At 35.6% G+C, this 18,495-nt stretch overlaps 2 protein-coding genes across 3 annotated transcripts in view; one reads left to right on the top strand and one right to left on the bottom strand.

Annotated features, from left to right (window-relative positions):
* Positions 1-18,495, top strand: part of LOC124629432 (carbohydrate sulfotransferase 11) — a 76,356-nt gene that overhangs the window by 21,616 nt on the left and 36,245 nt on the right. The window contains exon 4 of one of the 2 annotated variants that reach the window (XM_047162839.1): positions 1,968-5,574. The exons of the other annotated variant lie outside the window; for it this stretch is intronic. Within the exon in view, the coding sequence (XP_047018795.1) occupies positions 1,968-2,197 (230 nt within the window). The 3' untranslated portion in view covers positions 2,198-5,574. Of the gene's footprint in view, positions 1-1,967; positions 5,575-18,495 lie in introns of those variants that run through there. 2 annotated transcript variants of the gene reach the window in all.
* LOC124646374 (protein-glucosylgalactosylhydroxylysine glucosidase) lies at positions 5,730-16,836 on the bottom strand. Its single transcript, XM_047186511.1, has 14 exons — positions 16,353-16,836; positions 15,521-15,852; positions 14,929-15,231; positions 14,069-14,169; positions 13,625-13,760; positions 13,305-13,452; positions 12,923-13,070; positions 12,647-12,737; positions 12,455-12,542; positions 12,068-12,265; positions 7,933-8,101; positions 7,009-7,180; positions 6,591-6,731; positions 5,730-5,938 (listed from the first exon to the last, which is right to left on the bottom strand). The coding sequence occupies exons 1-14, from the start codon at positions 16,526-16,528 to the stop codon at positions 5,829-5,831; spliced, it is 2,313 nt and encodes a 770-aa protein (XP_047042467.1). The 5' UTR covers positions 16,529-16,836; the 3' UTR covers positions 5,730-5,828.

Genomic DNA, 18,495 nt, shown 5'->3' with positions numbered 1-18,495 from the left:
CCACTGCAGATCAAAATAAGAAGTTTCCATTATATTCCTAAATAGTGTGTCTAGTCGTCTACAACTGAGATTTCCTCGTCTCGAATACATAATTTATGAACAAGACGCTTAAGAGTAGATAATAACAACAAACCTGGCAAGACGACGTCTATTACCAGTCACAATTACCTTGACCTTTGAATAATTACTAGTTAGAATCACGCCAGCAACGTCCCATACTCGTAATATTGTCTACTACTTTACGTCATCCTGCTTTGTCAATAACCGTTTTTTGGGATTTGGGAAGAGGGTTATCTGGGTGGTTATTTGAAGCTTTTATTTCTTGAATCAGTAAGAACGTGAACGTGCTTGAATCACCATGAAACAATAAGGATGGTTGATGGCATTTTTGATTTTATGCTGACAAGATCTGATCTTCACGAAATGCTATGATAAATAATCTTGTTTCGAATAGAGAAAACGTCTTCAGTGGTCTTCTAATCAAACCGTAAAAAAACATAAGCTTTAAACCACGTTGAGCATTGTTTGGTAATATAATCAAATTCATGAAGATTGGAAGAGACATTACCAAAAGATAAAAAAAAAATAACGCTTGCGTCATTAATTACTTCCCCACACTTCAAAGTTCATCAGCTTGCATTTTTTAGCTTCAGATAATTACTGAAACAAAATATGTATTGTTGGCTCATAACTGCCACTGGGATTCCTAAATTTAGGAACTAGGCCGAATATTTTTAACGATGCCGAAGTTCTAGGAATTGTTTGGGCATTCGCAGCTGCTTGAATGTTTAAGTATTTCGGGAAACTGAAGCCAGAGAAGGATAGTGATATGAATGGTGTTGAAGAACGAAAGGGTTATACACAGGCGGTAGTTCAAAGTAAAATGTGGGCGCAATTAAAATAATGTTGTTAATCTTTTAAAGTGGCATTCATTCCTATTAAGGTCATGTTTTATGAGAAAGATGTGATAAACTGAGTTATTGCAAAATTAGAATTCTCTGATGAAATTGCATTTCTTGGTTTAGTTTATAGTGTTGATAAGGACATATATACTAATGTGTTCAATAAGGGGCAATTTTTATCTACACTTTTTGGGTGACAATAACGAGCTTTTGTGATACAAGGAAGATGAAGCTATGTATGTCGGAGTTATAAAAGCCATTCTAAATCTTAAGTCTCGATTAGAAGAACATAAAATCAAACACCAAATACGCTTCAGTTCCTGCGGCAAACGAGCTCGTCTAACATTGTTTTCCTAGAAACAGAATTCTTAGTATGTGTATATTATAATAACGGGGCACTGACGCCACGTCCGGCCTTTATCTAGCTAGCATATCAATTTCGGGGTTCAGACTTTTGTGGTTTATGAGAAGGATTTTTGACTGCCATATCGTATTAAGTTTCTATGGAATGTTTATCCCATGATAGGAGGGAATTTCCTCCTGAAGTATCTAATGTTGTATCAAAATTAGATCCAAGTGGATTCGGCAGACATTTAGTTACAAAAGTTGATTTGAATTTATCAGTTTTAAATCAGTTTACGACTTTATTCGGGCCTCAACTTGAGATTGTACTTTCAAATAGATCAAAATCTCACAGCAGCTCGTGTTTCTAGGCAGGAATGAGAATTGTGATTAAATGTTACGGGACTGTCAGACTACCGCTTGCAGCTATTTACTCGATCAGTAATGTTCTTGTGCTATTATTTATGTAAACCGGGCCTAGTAGCTGTAGGCCTCATCCCACTGTAATGGCAATTTAAAGCCTAGAAATCAATGTCAAGACCAGTACAGCAAATTGAGTTTATCGTAAATTTTACTAGGAGGAGATTATTGTCAAAGTTTATTGCAAGAGTCTTTGATTATAAATTATAGGTATTTTCCGCTATTGTGTGCAAGACTTATTTTTACATAAAACCTTTTTTTTTAATTTATATCAAATTCTCATAAAACATAATTGAATTCCAGGCAAATACGAAACCTTGGTAGACGATTCGCAGCTGGCTCTGCACACCATCAACGCCTCCCACATCCAGTTCCCTCGCCTGGATCATACTTCAGGGACCGCAGAGAAACTCCACAGGTACTTCTCTCAACTAGATCTGCCCCTCATCAGGCGGCTTTACAAGCTATACAAACATGACTACAGGATATTCAACTACGATCTAGACAACATTGTCGGTTTTGACCTAGGGTAGATCTAGAATGTTCGTTTTAGGTCATGCCTTAGCTTCTACAGCTAGATGCCGACACGGGGTGACAGCGTCGGATTGACTGTGATCAGTACTTTGTTTGACTCCATTTTTTATTTGGTCATTCTGAGTTTTGACGGGTCTGGTCAAACTAAGTTTTACTTCGATGATATCGTTTCTATATGGTTTGAATAGAATGCAGGTACGTTTACTTTAAATCAAACTAAAATCTCTGGTCTTTAATTGTTAAGTTGTCCGATCCTTATTACATTTTTGATTTTTGCCGTGAATTTCGCCTTTTAAGTTTTCATTTATCTACGAATGACATCACTTTCTTCCAGTGAGACTATAATTAACCCAGTATTTAAATGTAAAATAGTAAAAAATACATTCTAGATTTAAATTATACATACAAATACATGTTGAAAGTTGTGTTCATACAAAAATTACCTTGTTAATTCCCATTTAGCAAAAAATGTATGTCACATAGTCATTTGATTAGCAGTTAATCCGTCACGCTCTTGCCCCGGTCGCTATAAAGCCCGAATATAAAGAAAAAACTAACAATATAGGTAGGGTAATTATTACATGCAATGTTATGTACAATTAGGTATTGCGTTTATTAGTCATAAGTGTACCTTAGAAAAGAGATCTGATTCACTATGCAGTTGACCTATTTTACCGATTTCAAAGAAGTTAGAATGGTTAAAAATTTGAAGTAGTCAGGTGCGTTCATAGATATGTATTACTAAAGTCCGATATGAGGATTATCTTCAACGCTTATCTGAAGCAATAAATACATTCGATGACTGCATTAGATTACGACATCCATTTAAATGTGAACCGAGATATCGAGTTTAATTGCTACCCAGAAACACGGAATAGTAAAAACTGTTTTACTTGACAGTGCCCAGAAAGTATCGATATTGTAGGTACTGTCCGGAAAGTAAATAGAATGGATATGCATATAGTCGATGGTGGTTTACAAGTACAATTAAAAATACTTTTTGTAAAGTATCTATTGGAGGTAAAGAATCGTGCATAATTTTAGAAGCAGATTTAGAAAAAAATGCAACCTGACCAATTAGTCTTTCGTTAGTTAAACATTCGTTATGGTGCTTAAAATATAATAAGATTAGGTAGAGTATACGTATGGTACTTAAATCTTAACGTCATGGAATTTCTTGAGTACAATCGTAACACTTAGTAATTAGAAAGTTATAATTAGTTGTTATTAACACTGGCACGTTTCTCTGTAAGTCCGAAATGGGATTTCTTAAACTGGCGTACTCACAGGTTCGACTTTAAATCATATTACTGTGGTGATAAGGTTGAAAATATAAATTCCAATTGTGCCCAATCTTATAATTTTTAAATTGTCTGTACATTTCCAAAAGTACCAATATTTCTTGTAAATATGAAATAAGGTTTTGCCTTTATCCTTCAAAAAGGTTGTGTTTGATTAAATTGTACAAAAAAATCATTGTGTTTATTAAAATTTAAAAAAAGCATAAGTACATGCATATATTGTCATAACATAGTTGTAATATACTGGTGTGGTCAGTCTAGAGATTTTGTTTTAGCGAGATAACTTTATTTTGTACCACGTTAACCCTTTGAACGCTGACGTCAACTGGACATTACATTTATTTTTGAATTGCAATGTAAATCATTTTAAAAATAAATCTTGTATCAGTTATTTACAGAATTTATCATGATTTTTAATTAATAAATTAAGCGTTCAGTGGGTTAGGGGAGATATTATTAACTAACAATTTTGTTGATTAACATTCCACAATGATATTCCAAAGCTCCCTGTGATAAGCTCTGATGCTAGGCTTAATTAATATTTTGATAACAATTGTTTTAATGACGTAGGTACGTTTGATAAGGATTTTTATCATATGTATCACCTCGCTTTCCAATGTTTTATTAATTGTTTATGCTAATGAGTACCTAGAGCTATCGATATTGTAACAGATTTATGTAGGTATATACGATTTCAATGTAAATATAATATTCAATCATAGTATTACCATATATACTTACTGTTATTTTTAATATTTATGTTATGTATTTTCTAATATTTAGGTGCTGTCATTATTTATTATACCGATTGATTATATTAACTACTGATGATAATGTATGTAGAATGAAAAAAGTAGACAAAACTTTCAAGTATTCTACTTCTTGTGAATAATTGGATATTTTTCCGTTCATTATCCAGATGTGTATATCTTACACCATTCAACTGCAGCCGTAGGGTTATTTACTATTTCGCTTAGTCAATGCTTGACATCACTTGTGCCAAAATAGACGTTTCTAGATCATACTTGTTTTTTACCTATTTGATTTTGCAATTACTTATTGTAGGTGTCTATAATGCAATTCTTTTTTTTGTACGTTCAACAAATTTTGAAACCAATTTAGCATAAGTGATGTAATGTTTCCTACATGTCTTTTTATACAATTTAAAGATTATTTTTTTTTTGTAAAAGATAACACTCAACAATATCTTGACGCATTTGGTTATTTTTATCATCGTTTTTGGTGTCAAAAGTCGCTGCATTTTAAAGATAAAATGAATGAAGATGAATGATATTAAATATATTTACATAGTTGATATTAATATAAATTCTCATTATATTTATCTTCAAGTGTGAGGAGAATTGTCAGTGTCTTTAAAATGTACTTTTTCCTCTAGACAACCTTGAAAATGTCATTAATTAGTACAAACATTAAACCAGTCGTTACTACGGAAGAAAAATAAAAGATAGAAAAAAAGTATATAAGGTAGAAAATCTTATATGCCGTCATAGTTAACTCTGAAAATTAATTGCGTACTTGTAGCTTAAGCTTGAAATTAAATGAGCCAATTTCTATTCCGCTGGTAGGTAGTGGCTTTCCTCTTATTTTCCTCATATTCAAACAGTGACATCAGTCAAGTTTATAAGTGTGTACATAAATTCTTCCTTTCGATTTCAATTATTTTATTCTTCTTTACAATTGCAGTACATATTTTAAGCGATCTGCATGTCTTCATATTTACTCAGTCATATCATTATTTCGTTTCTTTCTTCCCTGCGTATGGATACTCAATATTGGTGCTATATAATAATATGCCATGGTAACCTTTATTGTAATTGTAATAAAGTCTTAAATGGCATAACTTAAATGTTAATTATTTTAATGAAATGTATATAAATTAAGTAGTTATTTGAACAATTGTATAAGGTGTTAATTTTCGTTTTATTGATATTCACGAAAACACGTCATCGCTGAGTTTGCGATGAATATTTTTGTAACAATTTTAAAGATTATTCCAATTGGTGTGAAAATAACACTAGATTTTATTGAAAATACATTTTGCGTTTTGAAGTCTATTATGTGATTTTATTTTTCATATTTGATACCACTAACGGCCGTCCCCAGAGGTAGAATATAAATACACACAGATTGGCATAATATTGGGTACAACCGTAAGTGTTTCCCTTATTGAGGATAAATTATTTAATCATTGTAAAAATTATTAGGCATGTTATGATTTCAATACTTTAATATAATTCTAAAATAATGTTGTCGTAACAATTTTCCATATACATTAAGAGATCCTTAGAATTAGACTTCTCTGACAAGACTATGTCCCAATAGGCCTTAAATAGTTCTGTCCGATGATATCTGTGGGCAGCTTGCAGTCTTTCCACGGCTCTGATCGTACCGTGAATGGACCGGATCCGGGGAGTATCACTGCAAGGAGAAAGTCTGATATTAAAGTATAGATTTTCCCAACTGCGGCGGTCTTTTTATCGTTTTCTGCATTGCTTGTTTGATTGAAGATTGCAGTAAAATTCAACAAGGTAATCATTGACTTATTTGATCCTCATATTACTTATCACTATAGCAAATGTATGATTAACAATCTACTTTACTATTCTACAATCTACTTATTTTAAAAGAGTGTCCACGGAGTTTCTCCTTCATTAAACCAACTCCTTGGAACCACGCACCTAGCACCAGGCTTTGACATTTTTTACATAAGAACGTGTAGTAAGAAGGTATTTATTACTTAATCTGAGTTCAGATTATCCGGTACTCAGCTGAATCCGGTTAGACTGGAAGCCGACCCCAACATGATTGGGAAAAAGGCTCGGAGGATGATGATGAGTTCAGATTATCCATCTATGTTATAGATAAAAGCAATGGGATCTCCGGAGAGGTCAATTGCTAGTTGCTATCTGCAACATAACTGTCATAGTAACCAGTCCCCAATTTAGCGGTTTCGTGCATCTCAATTATATCTGACCCCTAAACGCAGGAAATGCGACATTAGTGTACATTATGACCTTTTAATCTTTATCTAGAGGTCATATTTACTCACAGAGTAATGTAAACACCTCACCTGTGATACCGGGTGCTAATGTGATGTTGTATTTGCCATCGTTCAGTACTAATCTCCAATTATCGTCCAAGGAGGTCACGCTAAGTTTTGTACTGTTCGCTGAGATTTCTAGTGTGAGATTCGCGCCGAGGTACTTGATACCTGTAAACAAATAGATGTAATGTAGCTCACTTTGATAAACATTTTGTAGTAACATATTCCGAATGTTTTGTAAATAAATAAAAAATCGAGAGCTAAATACGCCAAATAAGCACTGTATTGAACTGTGCACTTAGACCTTAAGCTAAGATTTTCATGATCTATCATTAGTCCTGTTTATTTATTCCTTTCCTACACTAGTCAGTTTATTTATGTTACACCTAATTGTATAGGTATATTAGGTATAATAGTAGCATCGATACTCATGTACAAATCTTACCTCGGATCGTAAACTTGGTCGCATTAGGCGGCAATCGAGGCTTGTTGATTTCAAGCCTGTCTAAGTGTATACTGACGCCTGCATATCCGAACATGAGGGTCTGCAGGAACCCTCCCATCCCTGTGAAGAAATTCACCGCGCCTGACAATGGACGACGGAGCTCGCACCACACCTGGAAGATAAAGGTTTAATATGGAGTTAGGAAGGACTATAGGGAAAATGCATTCAAATAGCTCAGGGAATAAGTAAGTATGATGATATTAGATTTGAATAATACAGCTTGTATAGGTAAGTTAGACTGTGGTATAAGTATAACATTGGATTGCTCTGGGGCCCGATTCTCCTAAGTTAATAATGTCAAAATCGATATAGCAGTTTTAACCATATCGGGCATTCTGCTACTAATAAAAGACCAATCGCATTCGATTGACATTTGATTGGTGTGCGATTGGTCTGCTATTTTGGTGATTTTGGTCCATACGGTAGTTTGCTGTACAATCATTTTGCAATCGTAAATCATTTGCAGACAAAATGATTCATTATTGAATGACAGAAAAGGATAAAAACGTTTATTTCAAAGAAAAAATAGCGGAATGCCACATACGCTTCAATCGTAATCGAGTCGGGATTGGATCTCAGTCGAATCGAGTCGAACGTGAATCGTATGTCGCTTAAGTAAAATTAGGAGAATCGGGCCCCAGTTGCTTAGAATGGAATTGGCCATCGAAAGCCAGTGGAATTGTTTGTGTTTAGGTCAAAGATATGCTGGATTTTCTTTGCCTCTAAATAACTGTCAAGGCAAATAGGAATCTTATGTAGATAGGCTTATGTAAATACCTTAGGCAGATAGAAATTTATCACGCTGAAGTTACGTATGATAGTTTATTTGTCGTTTAATCCAGCAGACGTAACATTCGCTCTCACCTTAAAAGGTTCTCTCACAAATCCCTTATAGCTCATATTGAACATGGCTTCAGCTTTCTTCTCGTCGTCTACTTGCAGATGGCCGATAGTGTGCATACTCCACGTCATGGCTGGCCCATTCTCCCGCGTCACTGATTCGTAATACATCAGGTCGTTCAGCCGAGTGGAGCTAGAAGATGGTGAAGGAAATTGGTTCTATTAATATAGAGTTCGTCCAAATATCTCTAAGGCGACAGTACCTAATAGTCGCTAAGTTTCTGCTGTTGTTTGTATTTTTGCGGAACAGACTTTATTCTGATCTAATTTGGGTTGGCGGAGCATGCATCCTTTCTATTCGTATGTTTATTAGCTAGCACTTTCGATGCCCAGCACCCGGGATTCGAGTCGAACCATAGTTCATTCCTTATGCCCGCAACCCGAATACCGAGTCGTCGCTATGTGTAGCTATAGATGCATGTGCTTATGCCCAGGACCCGAATAGCGAGTCCATAGCTAAGTAAGCTGTAAGGGTTGTCAAAAGTAAATAAATGAAATCAATTGGTCCAGGAAGTCCAGTAGGAAAGCCAATAGTCAAACACAAAAGTAATAACACAGAAGTCCGGTAGAAAAGCCAATAGTCGATCACAAGCAAACGTAACACGGGAGAGAGTATTCGATATAGGTTTAGCCGGAAGTGCAAACAGATTACCGAATGAGCTTAAATTATTTTGTAAATACGTACCTACTTTTAGCAGCAAAGAAGGGTTAAGTTTTTACCTGAGTAAGACCTTTAATCGTTTGCCGAAAACTTTTTTTAAAGTTAAAACAAAAGTGCATCTATCGCCTTTTGTGCAATAACGAGATTTATGGTTCTTTATCTCTGGCCCGTAAAATGACAAACAAAGCGCGTCGGCATGTTTTTTGAGATTACGAGTATTTAAACTAAAAACTAGATACTTATTTTCTTTGTTATCCTATGCAGGTGTTAAAACAAAGCACGTCGACGTTGTATTGATTAAAAGAAAAGCTTACAGAAACATGTAGATAAATCATATTAAGTAAATCTGTTCTAATAGTCCCCAGGCCGGCGAACAAATTTTTTTTTTTATACATATACATTTAAGACTTTGTGAGTGTCTTCCTTACGATGAGTCCGACAAACTTTTCGAATGCGCAAATTTTGGTGCCGCTGCGTTTTTTAATGCTTGACTCCTGAAATTGTCGATATGACGTCACTATGGCTCTTCGTACATACACGTTTCATTTTTTGAGATTCGTTTAATAAAGTTAACTAGAGAATGGTGGTCAACTTGTCCGATAAAGATCGTGCTGCGTTTGGAGTGTCCACCATCCTGAAAATGTCGGTATGACGTCACTACGACTCTTCGTACATACACGTTTCATTTTTTGAGGTTTGTTTAGTAAAGTTAACTAGAAAATTGTGGTCAACTTGTCCGATAAAGATCATGCTGCGTTTGGAGTGTCCACCATCCGAAACATGTCGATATGACGTCACTGTGTCTCCCCATACATACATGTCGGTCAAATACAACAATGATAGATAATACTATTCTTATTGCAAATATCGACTTGTCCGACAAATGTAGTGAGGCAAATAGTCAGTTCGACAAGAAAATGAGGAAAAAATATTACAATTGGAAGAAGTTTATTCTTTTTGTCAATTTCTGACTTAAATATTCACGTGCATTATTTAAGTATATTAAATTGGCATACTACTTACCAATTTTAATTACTATTTTAGAAAAAGTAGCCTGACTAAGACGTATTGTTGATAGTTTATATTATGTTAAGGAATAATATCCCACATCTATTAATGGACTATATATCAATCAAAAGGTCTTTTTAAGTGCAACATTTTGTCTCAACATACCACTTATCAATTCTTAGTATTTTAGAAGATATAGCCCAAATAAGGCGTATTATCGATAGGTTTTACTATGTTAGGGAATAATGTCCCACCTCTAGGTATGAACCATATGTCAATGGAAAGATCTTTTTAAGCGCTATATTCCGTCTTAACATACCACTTACCGATTCTTAGTATTTTGGAAGACATAACTGACCTAAGGCATATTATTGATACTTTACATTGTGTTAAGGAATAACATCTCACTTGAAGTTATGAGCCATATTTCAATCAAAAGATCTTTTTAAGCGCAAGGTTGTATTAGCATAACTCCGACAAATTGTTAGTACTTTAAAAGCTAGAGCTTTTCTAAGAATATATTATCGGTAGGTTCTGTCAAGCTAATCCATTACTTCTTTAGTAACAAATTATATATTATTTGAAAACCCTTTCCAAATGAAACATTTCGTGTTAACATACTTCCGACAAATTGTTAGTAGTTTAGAAGCTAGAGCTTATTTAAAATTATAATTATTGATAGATGTTTTCAAGTAAATAAATCCCATCTCTAGTAATGAGTTATACATCATTCAAAAGACGTTTTTAAATGCAACATTTCATATTAAAAAAACTTCGGCGAATTGTTAGTATTTCAGAAGCTAGAGCTTATATAAGATTATTTTATCGATAGGTGTTTTCAAGTTAATAAATCCCTCCTGTAGTAATGATACATATATCATTCGAAACGACTTTCTAAATGCAACATTTACTATTAACATACTTCACACCAATTGTCAGTACTTTATACCAAATCTTAAAATATATCTATATTTTCCGGACGGTGGACACTCCATATGCAGCATGATCTTTGTCGGACAAGCTTACCACAATTTTCTAGTTAACTTTATTAAACAAATCTCAAAAAATGAAACAGGTATGTACGAAGAGTCGTAGTGACGTCATACCGACATTTTCAGGATGGTGGACACTCCAAACGCAGCACGATCTTTATCGGACAAGTTGACCACCATTTTCTAGTTAACTTTGTTAAACGAATCTCAAAAAATGAAACAGGTATGTACGAAGAGTCATAGTGACGTCATATCGACATTTTCAGGATGGTGGACACTCCAAACGCAGCACGATCTTTATCGGACAAGTTGACCACCATTCTCTAGTTAACTTTATTAAACGAATCTCAAAAGATGAAACGTGTATGTACGAAGAGCCATAGTGACGTCATATCGACAATTTCAGGAGTCAAGCATTAAAAAACGCAGCGGCACCAAAATTTGCGCATTCGAAAAGTTTGTCGGACTCATCGTAAGGAAGGCACTCACAAAGTCTTAAATGTATATGTATCAAAAAAAAATTTGTTCGCCGGCCTGGGGACTATAACATAATGTACGTTAAAATTAAAAAAATAGTCTCTTTAACAACATAATAAATTAAATAACAAGACGGGATTTATTTTCTTTATTCTGATCAAAAATGCACAATAATTATATTCTAGTAAATTATTTTGGGTAGCCCTACGCTCGGTGGGCGGGGCTTAAGGCGAGGAAGTGGTCAACAATAATTCCATAACCGGCACGCGCATCTAAGGCGCCAAAAGGGGTCGGAGCGTCTGAGCGGGGCGAGGATAACAATACGCGCGCTAGCTTATAACTAAAAGTCGTAAGCGACAAAATGGTTTTGTAATTTTAATATTTAGAAATGATAATTTAATAAAAATTCCTACTACCATTTTAAAGAGTATGTATATACTCAACTACTAAAAAAGTTAAGAGGCTTAAATCGGTCCCGTTTGCCCATAATATGTGAATCTCTTTTTAAAAAGAGGTATGTTTGATATATTTTTCTCTGTTATAAAAGTTACCTAATCATGTTTCTACAACTAACAAAATAAGGCTTATATCATGAACTTTCAGGTAACCAAGTTGTATTTTGATCCGTTTTGTATTTACTGAGAAAAATTGACATCCTTGGCGCCAAAAATTCCAATTCGTCCTCTTAAGTGAACCCGGACGCCGGGTTTTCGGGCATAAGGGTCCCGTTCGGATACAATTGCGCTGTTGGACTCGAATACCGGGTTGTTATGTAGTTATACAAAATATTTTTGGGCATGTGGATAGGAATTGCTTTTCGGAGCTGGGCAGCGGAAGTGCTAGTCTTGTCGTCTCATCAAAGAACAAGTAAAACTTCCCCACTTTTCTTTAAATAAATAAATAAAATAAAAACTTTTTATTGCAGACCCACAAGTCCTTTACAGGATACAAAACCACTTACTGATTCATAGCATACTGCAAAGGAAAACCTAGCAGTATTGCATCAGCCTGTTTAATTGGCTCTCCTCGTTTGTACCCGGTGAACTGCGGGTGATAATCCAACTCCTGGTCGTAAGGCAGGGCTAGACTCCATGCTATATCTGCCCAATGGTCCGGGTCCTTTGCCATATAGTAGTCTTTGCAGAGACAGGATACGTATCTGGAATTTGCGAATATTTACTTTACTATATAAACGGGCGATTGATAAGTTGCCATCTTACTAAAAAGTAGGTAGGCTGCTCCAGTATTTTTGACATTCCGTTTCTTTCTTTATTCTGTTGTGTGGATATCACCACTATTTAGATTACATTGCTAGTTGCTAGAAATCTACAAAAATGTGTGTTCTTACTGTGCCAAATACATGGAGTATCCAGCGACGACATTAGTGAATACCGAGTTGTTTACATTCCTGTGATCTTCATCAGGCCCCATTACATCTGGAAGCAAAGAAAGACACTTAATATTTTTGGTAAGTTAAATTACTTAATTTAAATAATCTAATGTTCAATTGGATCGTTGGACAATATAACGTAACTCTTACTTGATATATCGTAAAGGCCGGTATTGTAGTCGATAACAGCGCGAGACGCCCAGAAGTCTGCAATATTTGTTACAATATCACAACCGCCATGCTGAAAATGTTTAAGGTCTTCTTAATTTAATCTTCTTAAAAATACATTAACAACGAAATAATGTATACTATATATAAAATCTACTTGATAAAAATTGTCGCGCCTACAATAAATTTAATAGCATTTAATCGTCGATCAAACATTTGCCATTCAATTCTTCAAAGGTTCTTAAAGGAAATTCATACCTTCAACCATTCCTCGTCTCTAGTAGTAGCAAGGTACTGGCGGATGGCGAAAGAGATGCAGCCACTGATGTGCTGCTCGAAGATAGCCACGTCGGGACAGCAAGGCTGGGTCACCTCCACGCCCGTGTATGCACTCTCCCATGGAAACCTGAAACATTTAAAGCATGTGATATCAGCATCAGCTTCGTTTATCGTCCTTCTGTAGGGTACAGGCTTCTTAGCACACAGGGAAGGGGTGAGTGAGCGTTAAGCTAAACGCTTGATCAAGGTCGTTAGAGATTTTATTTCATGTCGTATGTGGAGTACTATTCGATTTGCCTTCTTTAACAAAAGTATGACATTACTCTAATGTGAATTAATCCGTACTTAGTTTTTATTATACCTGTATCCTTTATTGCCAGTAATTTTGGCCAGTTCTGCAGCCACATAAGCCGTGTCCAGTCTATATTGAAGAAGTTTGTTGGCGAATTGAGGATATAGCAGCAAGATCGAGGGAAACATCCATGTTTCCGTATCCCAGAAATTGTGACCTGTAATAATAGCGAAAAGTCTTATAAAGTATGCTGTTTTACAATTGATGAAAAATGAATACTAACAAACCTTGATATTTACAATGCAGATGTACCTACATCTTGGATATAACATAATTATCACACCTTTTCAAGACATTCTTCTTGTTTGACTAGTTTAAAAGATCCATACCTTCATAATCCTCAAAAGTGCCGCCTCTGGCTAGTCCAGTAGGACTGAGTCCGAAGAACCGGTCGAGCGGATGAAATGACTCCTCGGAGGGCAGCGAGCTCAGGAAGTAGTACCAAATGCCGTTCACGATCTTAGCCTGAAATGCAAAAATAAAAATATTAAAGGTATAGACAAAAAGTATGGTCCTTATAGAAAAGAATGTATATATTTTTTTTTTCTTTTATTAAACGTTAAAAACAAATGTGTACAATATTAAGTTAAGGGAGCATGGAAAAACCACTCGGGTTTAAGATAATGCTGACATACATTCTTTATTGAATGAATCTTCATCTGGTTAGAGGCTTACGATTACATATCTTGGGGTTTACTAGTGTTTTATAGTGCAGTAATTTGGCTTACTCCATAAATCCGCTAACACTTGTACTTCTACAAAAACCTACTCACCAGCTCTAAGTTCCCTTCGATATCCATGCCGCCCTGCTGGTACAGCTGCTCCCAGTGTTCCACATGCTTCTGGAACAACACCTCGCCGTCCTCCTGCAATACTATGCAAGCGTGTAACTTTACCATACGTGGACACCAGCTCTATGTCTTAACACCCTAAACAAATGTTTTGTTCTTGTTTGTTACGGTTTCAAGAAGAAAAACTTCTGCATGCAACTTCTGCAAAACATAGCATGTTAGGGATTTGAATAAGCCGATTAAAGGAGGCGAATATGGGCTTATTAAGGTTGATTAGGGTAAATTGAAGTAGACTATTTTTAGCATCTATTGCCGTAAGATAATTTGAAGAATTCTAGTGATCAAAAATCATCGAATATGTATATTCCGTGGTATATTCAAATATGTACATGTGAATCTCCAGATGTAAAGAAAGATGAACAAAGCTTTTTTCAACTCAATCATGCTATGCATAATCCACTTATTTAAAAGAACCGTGTATATCAAGCTAAGATATATAGCAGTTGCAGCTGCAACCATCATAACTCTTAATAAAAATTAAGAGCAATGTCTAATGTCAATCGTGGGTGTTCTTAAAGAGCATGATAATGGAGTCTTTATCAGGGGAGCTTCAATTACCTCTAATATTATTACAATTATGATGACATCATTAAAGTATTCAGTTCTGAAAACAGACATTTACCACGACCATTAAAGTGTCTGGTTACAAAATTTAGTAATCTTGCTGATTTTACTTGTGATGTGATCTTTTAGAAGTGGTCAAAGCCAGTCATCTGTTTTCACAAATACTTAGTTCATCCTCTACATCCTATGATATGCAAAGAAATGAAGTCACAAATAACCTTTGATTAGCTCCTCTCTTGCAACAGTTTTATTCTTGTCCGCCGTCATCACGAATGTGAACACCCTGGAGCCATGCTGAGGCACCACCAGATGGTCAGGAACTGATGTCCAATAAGTACAAACTTCTATTGGTAGCGGTTGGTAAGTCAGATCCTCAGATTCCTTCGTCAGGCCGCAGGCACTCCAAATTGTTCTACCGTTAAGTATTTGTGGTATTGATTCTTGGAAGGCAATGTCTTTGCTATCTGGACCTGGCATTAGTTTTATAGCTATCCAGATTTCTTGGTTGACGAAATTGGGATCTGAAATTATTAAATGTTCAGGCATTTCAATTGCTGCAAAATTTTAATACTTATGTGGGTTAAATGTAACCTTGTGTTCTACACTCCGACTTTATAACACTGACACATTTATTATGACAACAATTACACAGGTCAAAGGTAACACTGCTTAGGGAGAGCAAAGTAAGTAGGTAACCTAAGAGATTATGAAACTTGAGGAATGTTTGTGATATGAGAATTAGCGAATATCGTCAGAAGAAAAACTTTAAGCTATAAGTATTCATTTTGGATAAAAATCGAAAATCCTTACCATAATGTGTCTTAGCTTCCACTTTAATCTGATTCACGATAGCCCTCGTATAGAATCTATGTGCGTATATCCTTTGCGTCACCACTGATCTCTCTCTATCCACCCTGACTTTGAAGACTCCTTCTCTTGTATCCAGACTATATACCGGACTATAAGGATGATGGGTCAAGGTCGAGTTTAGCCTGATGTTGGCCCAAGCGGGAATTCTAGCCCGATGGCTGTAGCCAGCTTGGCCATTGTATAAGCCATTCATGTAGACTGTATCGCTGAAGATATTTGTGGCTATGTGGCCGTTCCCGATGGAAGGCATGTATTTGTCATTGGATGGGAGACTGAAAAAAAGTTTAGCTGGTGAAGCTTTCAGTAAACGAATGTCTTACGTAAGAATTACGTATGAATATAAAGAGCGCCAATACGATTAGCGACGAAGCCACTTAAGTTTTCAAAGTGGGTGTTCTTTGTGGCACTTTCCGATTTGTTGTAGCAATAGTGAGTAAAGGTCGTTGCTGTCGTCCCTATCACAGGCGTAGTATTTTAGTAATAACTTCTCAAGCCATTGCTGCCTTTCCTATCGTAGGCGTTGTAATTTGATTACAAATACAATTATAGTTATTAGGAGGACAATTTATCTGATAATTAAAATACCGGCCCCTAATCGATCACAAAATTCGGAATGCATATTTGAAATAGGTATTAGGTGAGAAGTATACATTGATAATTTACCTGTTGTAGGTAACACTCACAAAAATATGTGTAATATAGAAAAACAATGAGTTATTGTTTTTGCACATGCAATTAAAATTAAATCGTAATTACATAAATAAAAACTCACGTATAGGTCGAAAAAACATGACTTGCGGGACTGATGTCCTCAGTCTCCGACGACCCGATATCCTCAGCAGCATTGCTGCCACCCCTGGTGGTCAGCACGATGGTGACCACCGCTGCGATGGACAGCAACCCCAACATCGCTCCCACCTGCTTATTACGCGCCAAAAAGTTCCACATCCACACAAAATAAATAAAACCTTCGTAACAAAACTTTTTAAGAATAAAAAATGAACGTCAAATAGAATACCGAATTCGAATTTTGAATAAATATCAGATTTTCGAATGGGTCAGATCAAGCGCGGCCGTTGGTCTGCGCGGTACGCTCCCGTGAGGCGGTCAACGCCAATGTGTAGATTACGCGACCTGCGACCTAACATGACACACATTATTGTTCTATTAACAGAGATAATAATAATTAGGGCCGTCGCTTTGTTTCAATCGCTGTGTGATTTTTATCTGTGATGATGAGCAAAATAATTAATAGAAACTGGGTTTACCTAACCTGCTCTATGATAACGTAGGTACATTGTACCTTATATTGCCCAATTAACTATAAATGTTTAAAGAAAATAATTAGAATTAACAATAACATTAGCTGTTGGAATAATAGTCTTCTATCCATGATAGTAATTTACTATTTTATGAGTACCATAAGTTTTGACACCCCTAAACATAGACTGGTCAGTAATTCAATTGACACTTCCTTATTACTGAGCTAGAGACCCGGCTAAGAAACTCATCTTAACATTGGATTAATTGCCCCAATGCCGATTAAATCATGCAAAGTAGGTTTTATTAACCTACCTTGTACCTAGAGCTAGATCTAGCTAGATTGAAAAAAAACTATGAAGTCATGTTCTAGATAAAGAATTTAAACATGTATGTGCAACCCTAATTTATGTTTGTTTACATGAAATTAAATCTTTAGCTCTAGATTTCAATGCAGACAGACAAATTGTTATCTCGGTCGTTTATAAACAAATGAATATGCAAAATAATGAAAAATGTTTAGCTCTAGCTCGCCACTTCGTCTGGCTAAGATATAAAAGAGTTTGAGCGTCAATTTTACATAAAAATCTGTTCTGATATTTTTAACAAACAAACATACTTACTCATTTTTAATATTACTAGTGACGACCTTAGAAAATATCAGTACAATAACCGCACAAGCTTTATTTTTAATTACATTATCACAAATGACACTCATAGAGCCATGTTTCAATTGTTTGATCGGGCGATTGCCGCCACTTGCGCGCGCGCATCAGACCGTATACCCTCTAGTTACGCTCTGGTACTTCCTATACACTTTTGGTACCGATTCGCTTGTTACTACTGGTTACTGGTGTCATAGTTCGGTTGATTTACCATCGAGGTCTACTCGCAGCGGTTGGGCAATTTTCGTAATGGATTAATAATTTGACAGCTGAACTTATCGAAAGGTGTGATGTAAAGGGTGTAAACAAGACGCGTGGATGTGTCATTTTACTGCTTATAACTGACATGTGGTTAGTCAGAGATAATAAGCTACTTCCTTGTTCTATTGTAGACATAAAGCGTTAACTGTGAGATGAATAAGGTATTAGTAGTACCTATAGAGAAAATATGGAGTGAGACTATTACTAGGATTTTATTTATTTATTTTGTGCACTGCAGGGATATGAGTTTGTTCGATCATTCCAATACAAATTACGTCCTATTTAAAGCTGTTGACCTGATCCAGTTTAATTTTATATAACCTAAACTCTGAAGGCCAATAGAGGCGATATAAAATCAATTGTCTATTGCAGGTCCGTGCTAGCACTCAAAATGTCATAGAAAACTATGGCTTGTAGTAATGACACTACACTGAACAAGTTACAAGGCCTTATGAGGAAAAATCATTATTACCTTACAAGACTCCTTGTTAACAGACTGTGTCCAAGTTACGTTTCTTTTGCAACACGTTTAGACATGCGTCTACCGTCACAGATACTTATTCAATGAGACGCTTCGGTCTACTACACTGCAATTATCGGAAAACATTACTTATACGTGACAAATGTAGTTATTGTATTTTTTATGATAACTGTTACAAGATATTAAATCATGGTCCTTGATGTTACTGACATTACTTCTATGTCGGGTTCGGAAAATTGGAGGTAACA

This window comes from Helicoverpa zea, chromosome 3, assembly GCF_022581195.2.
Source record: "Helicoverpa zea isolate HzStark_Cry1AcR chromosome 3, ilHelZeax1.1, whole genome shotgun sequence".
NCBI lineage: Eukaryota > Metazoa > Arthropoda > Insecta > Lepidoptera > Noctuidae > Helicoverpa > Helicoverpa zea.
Note: the sequence above shows the minus strand (reverse complement) of the source record. Positions and strands in the feature narration are given on the sequence as shown.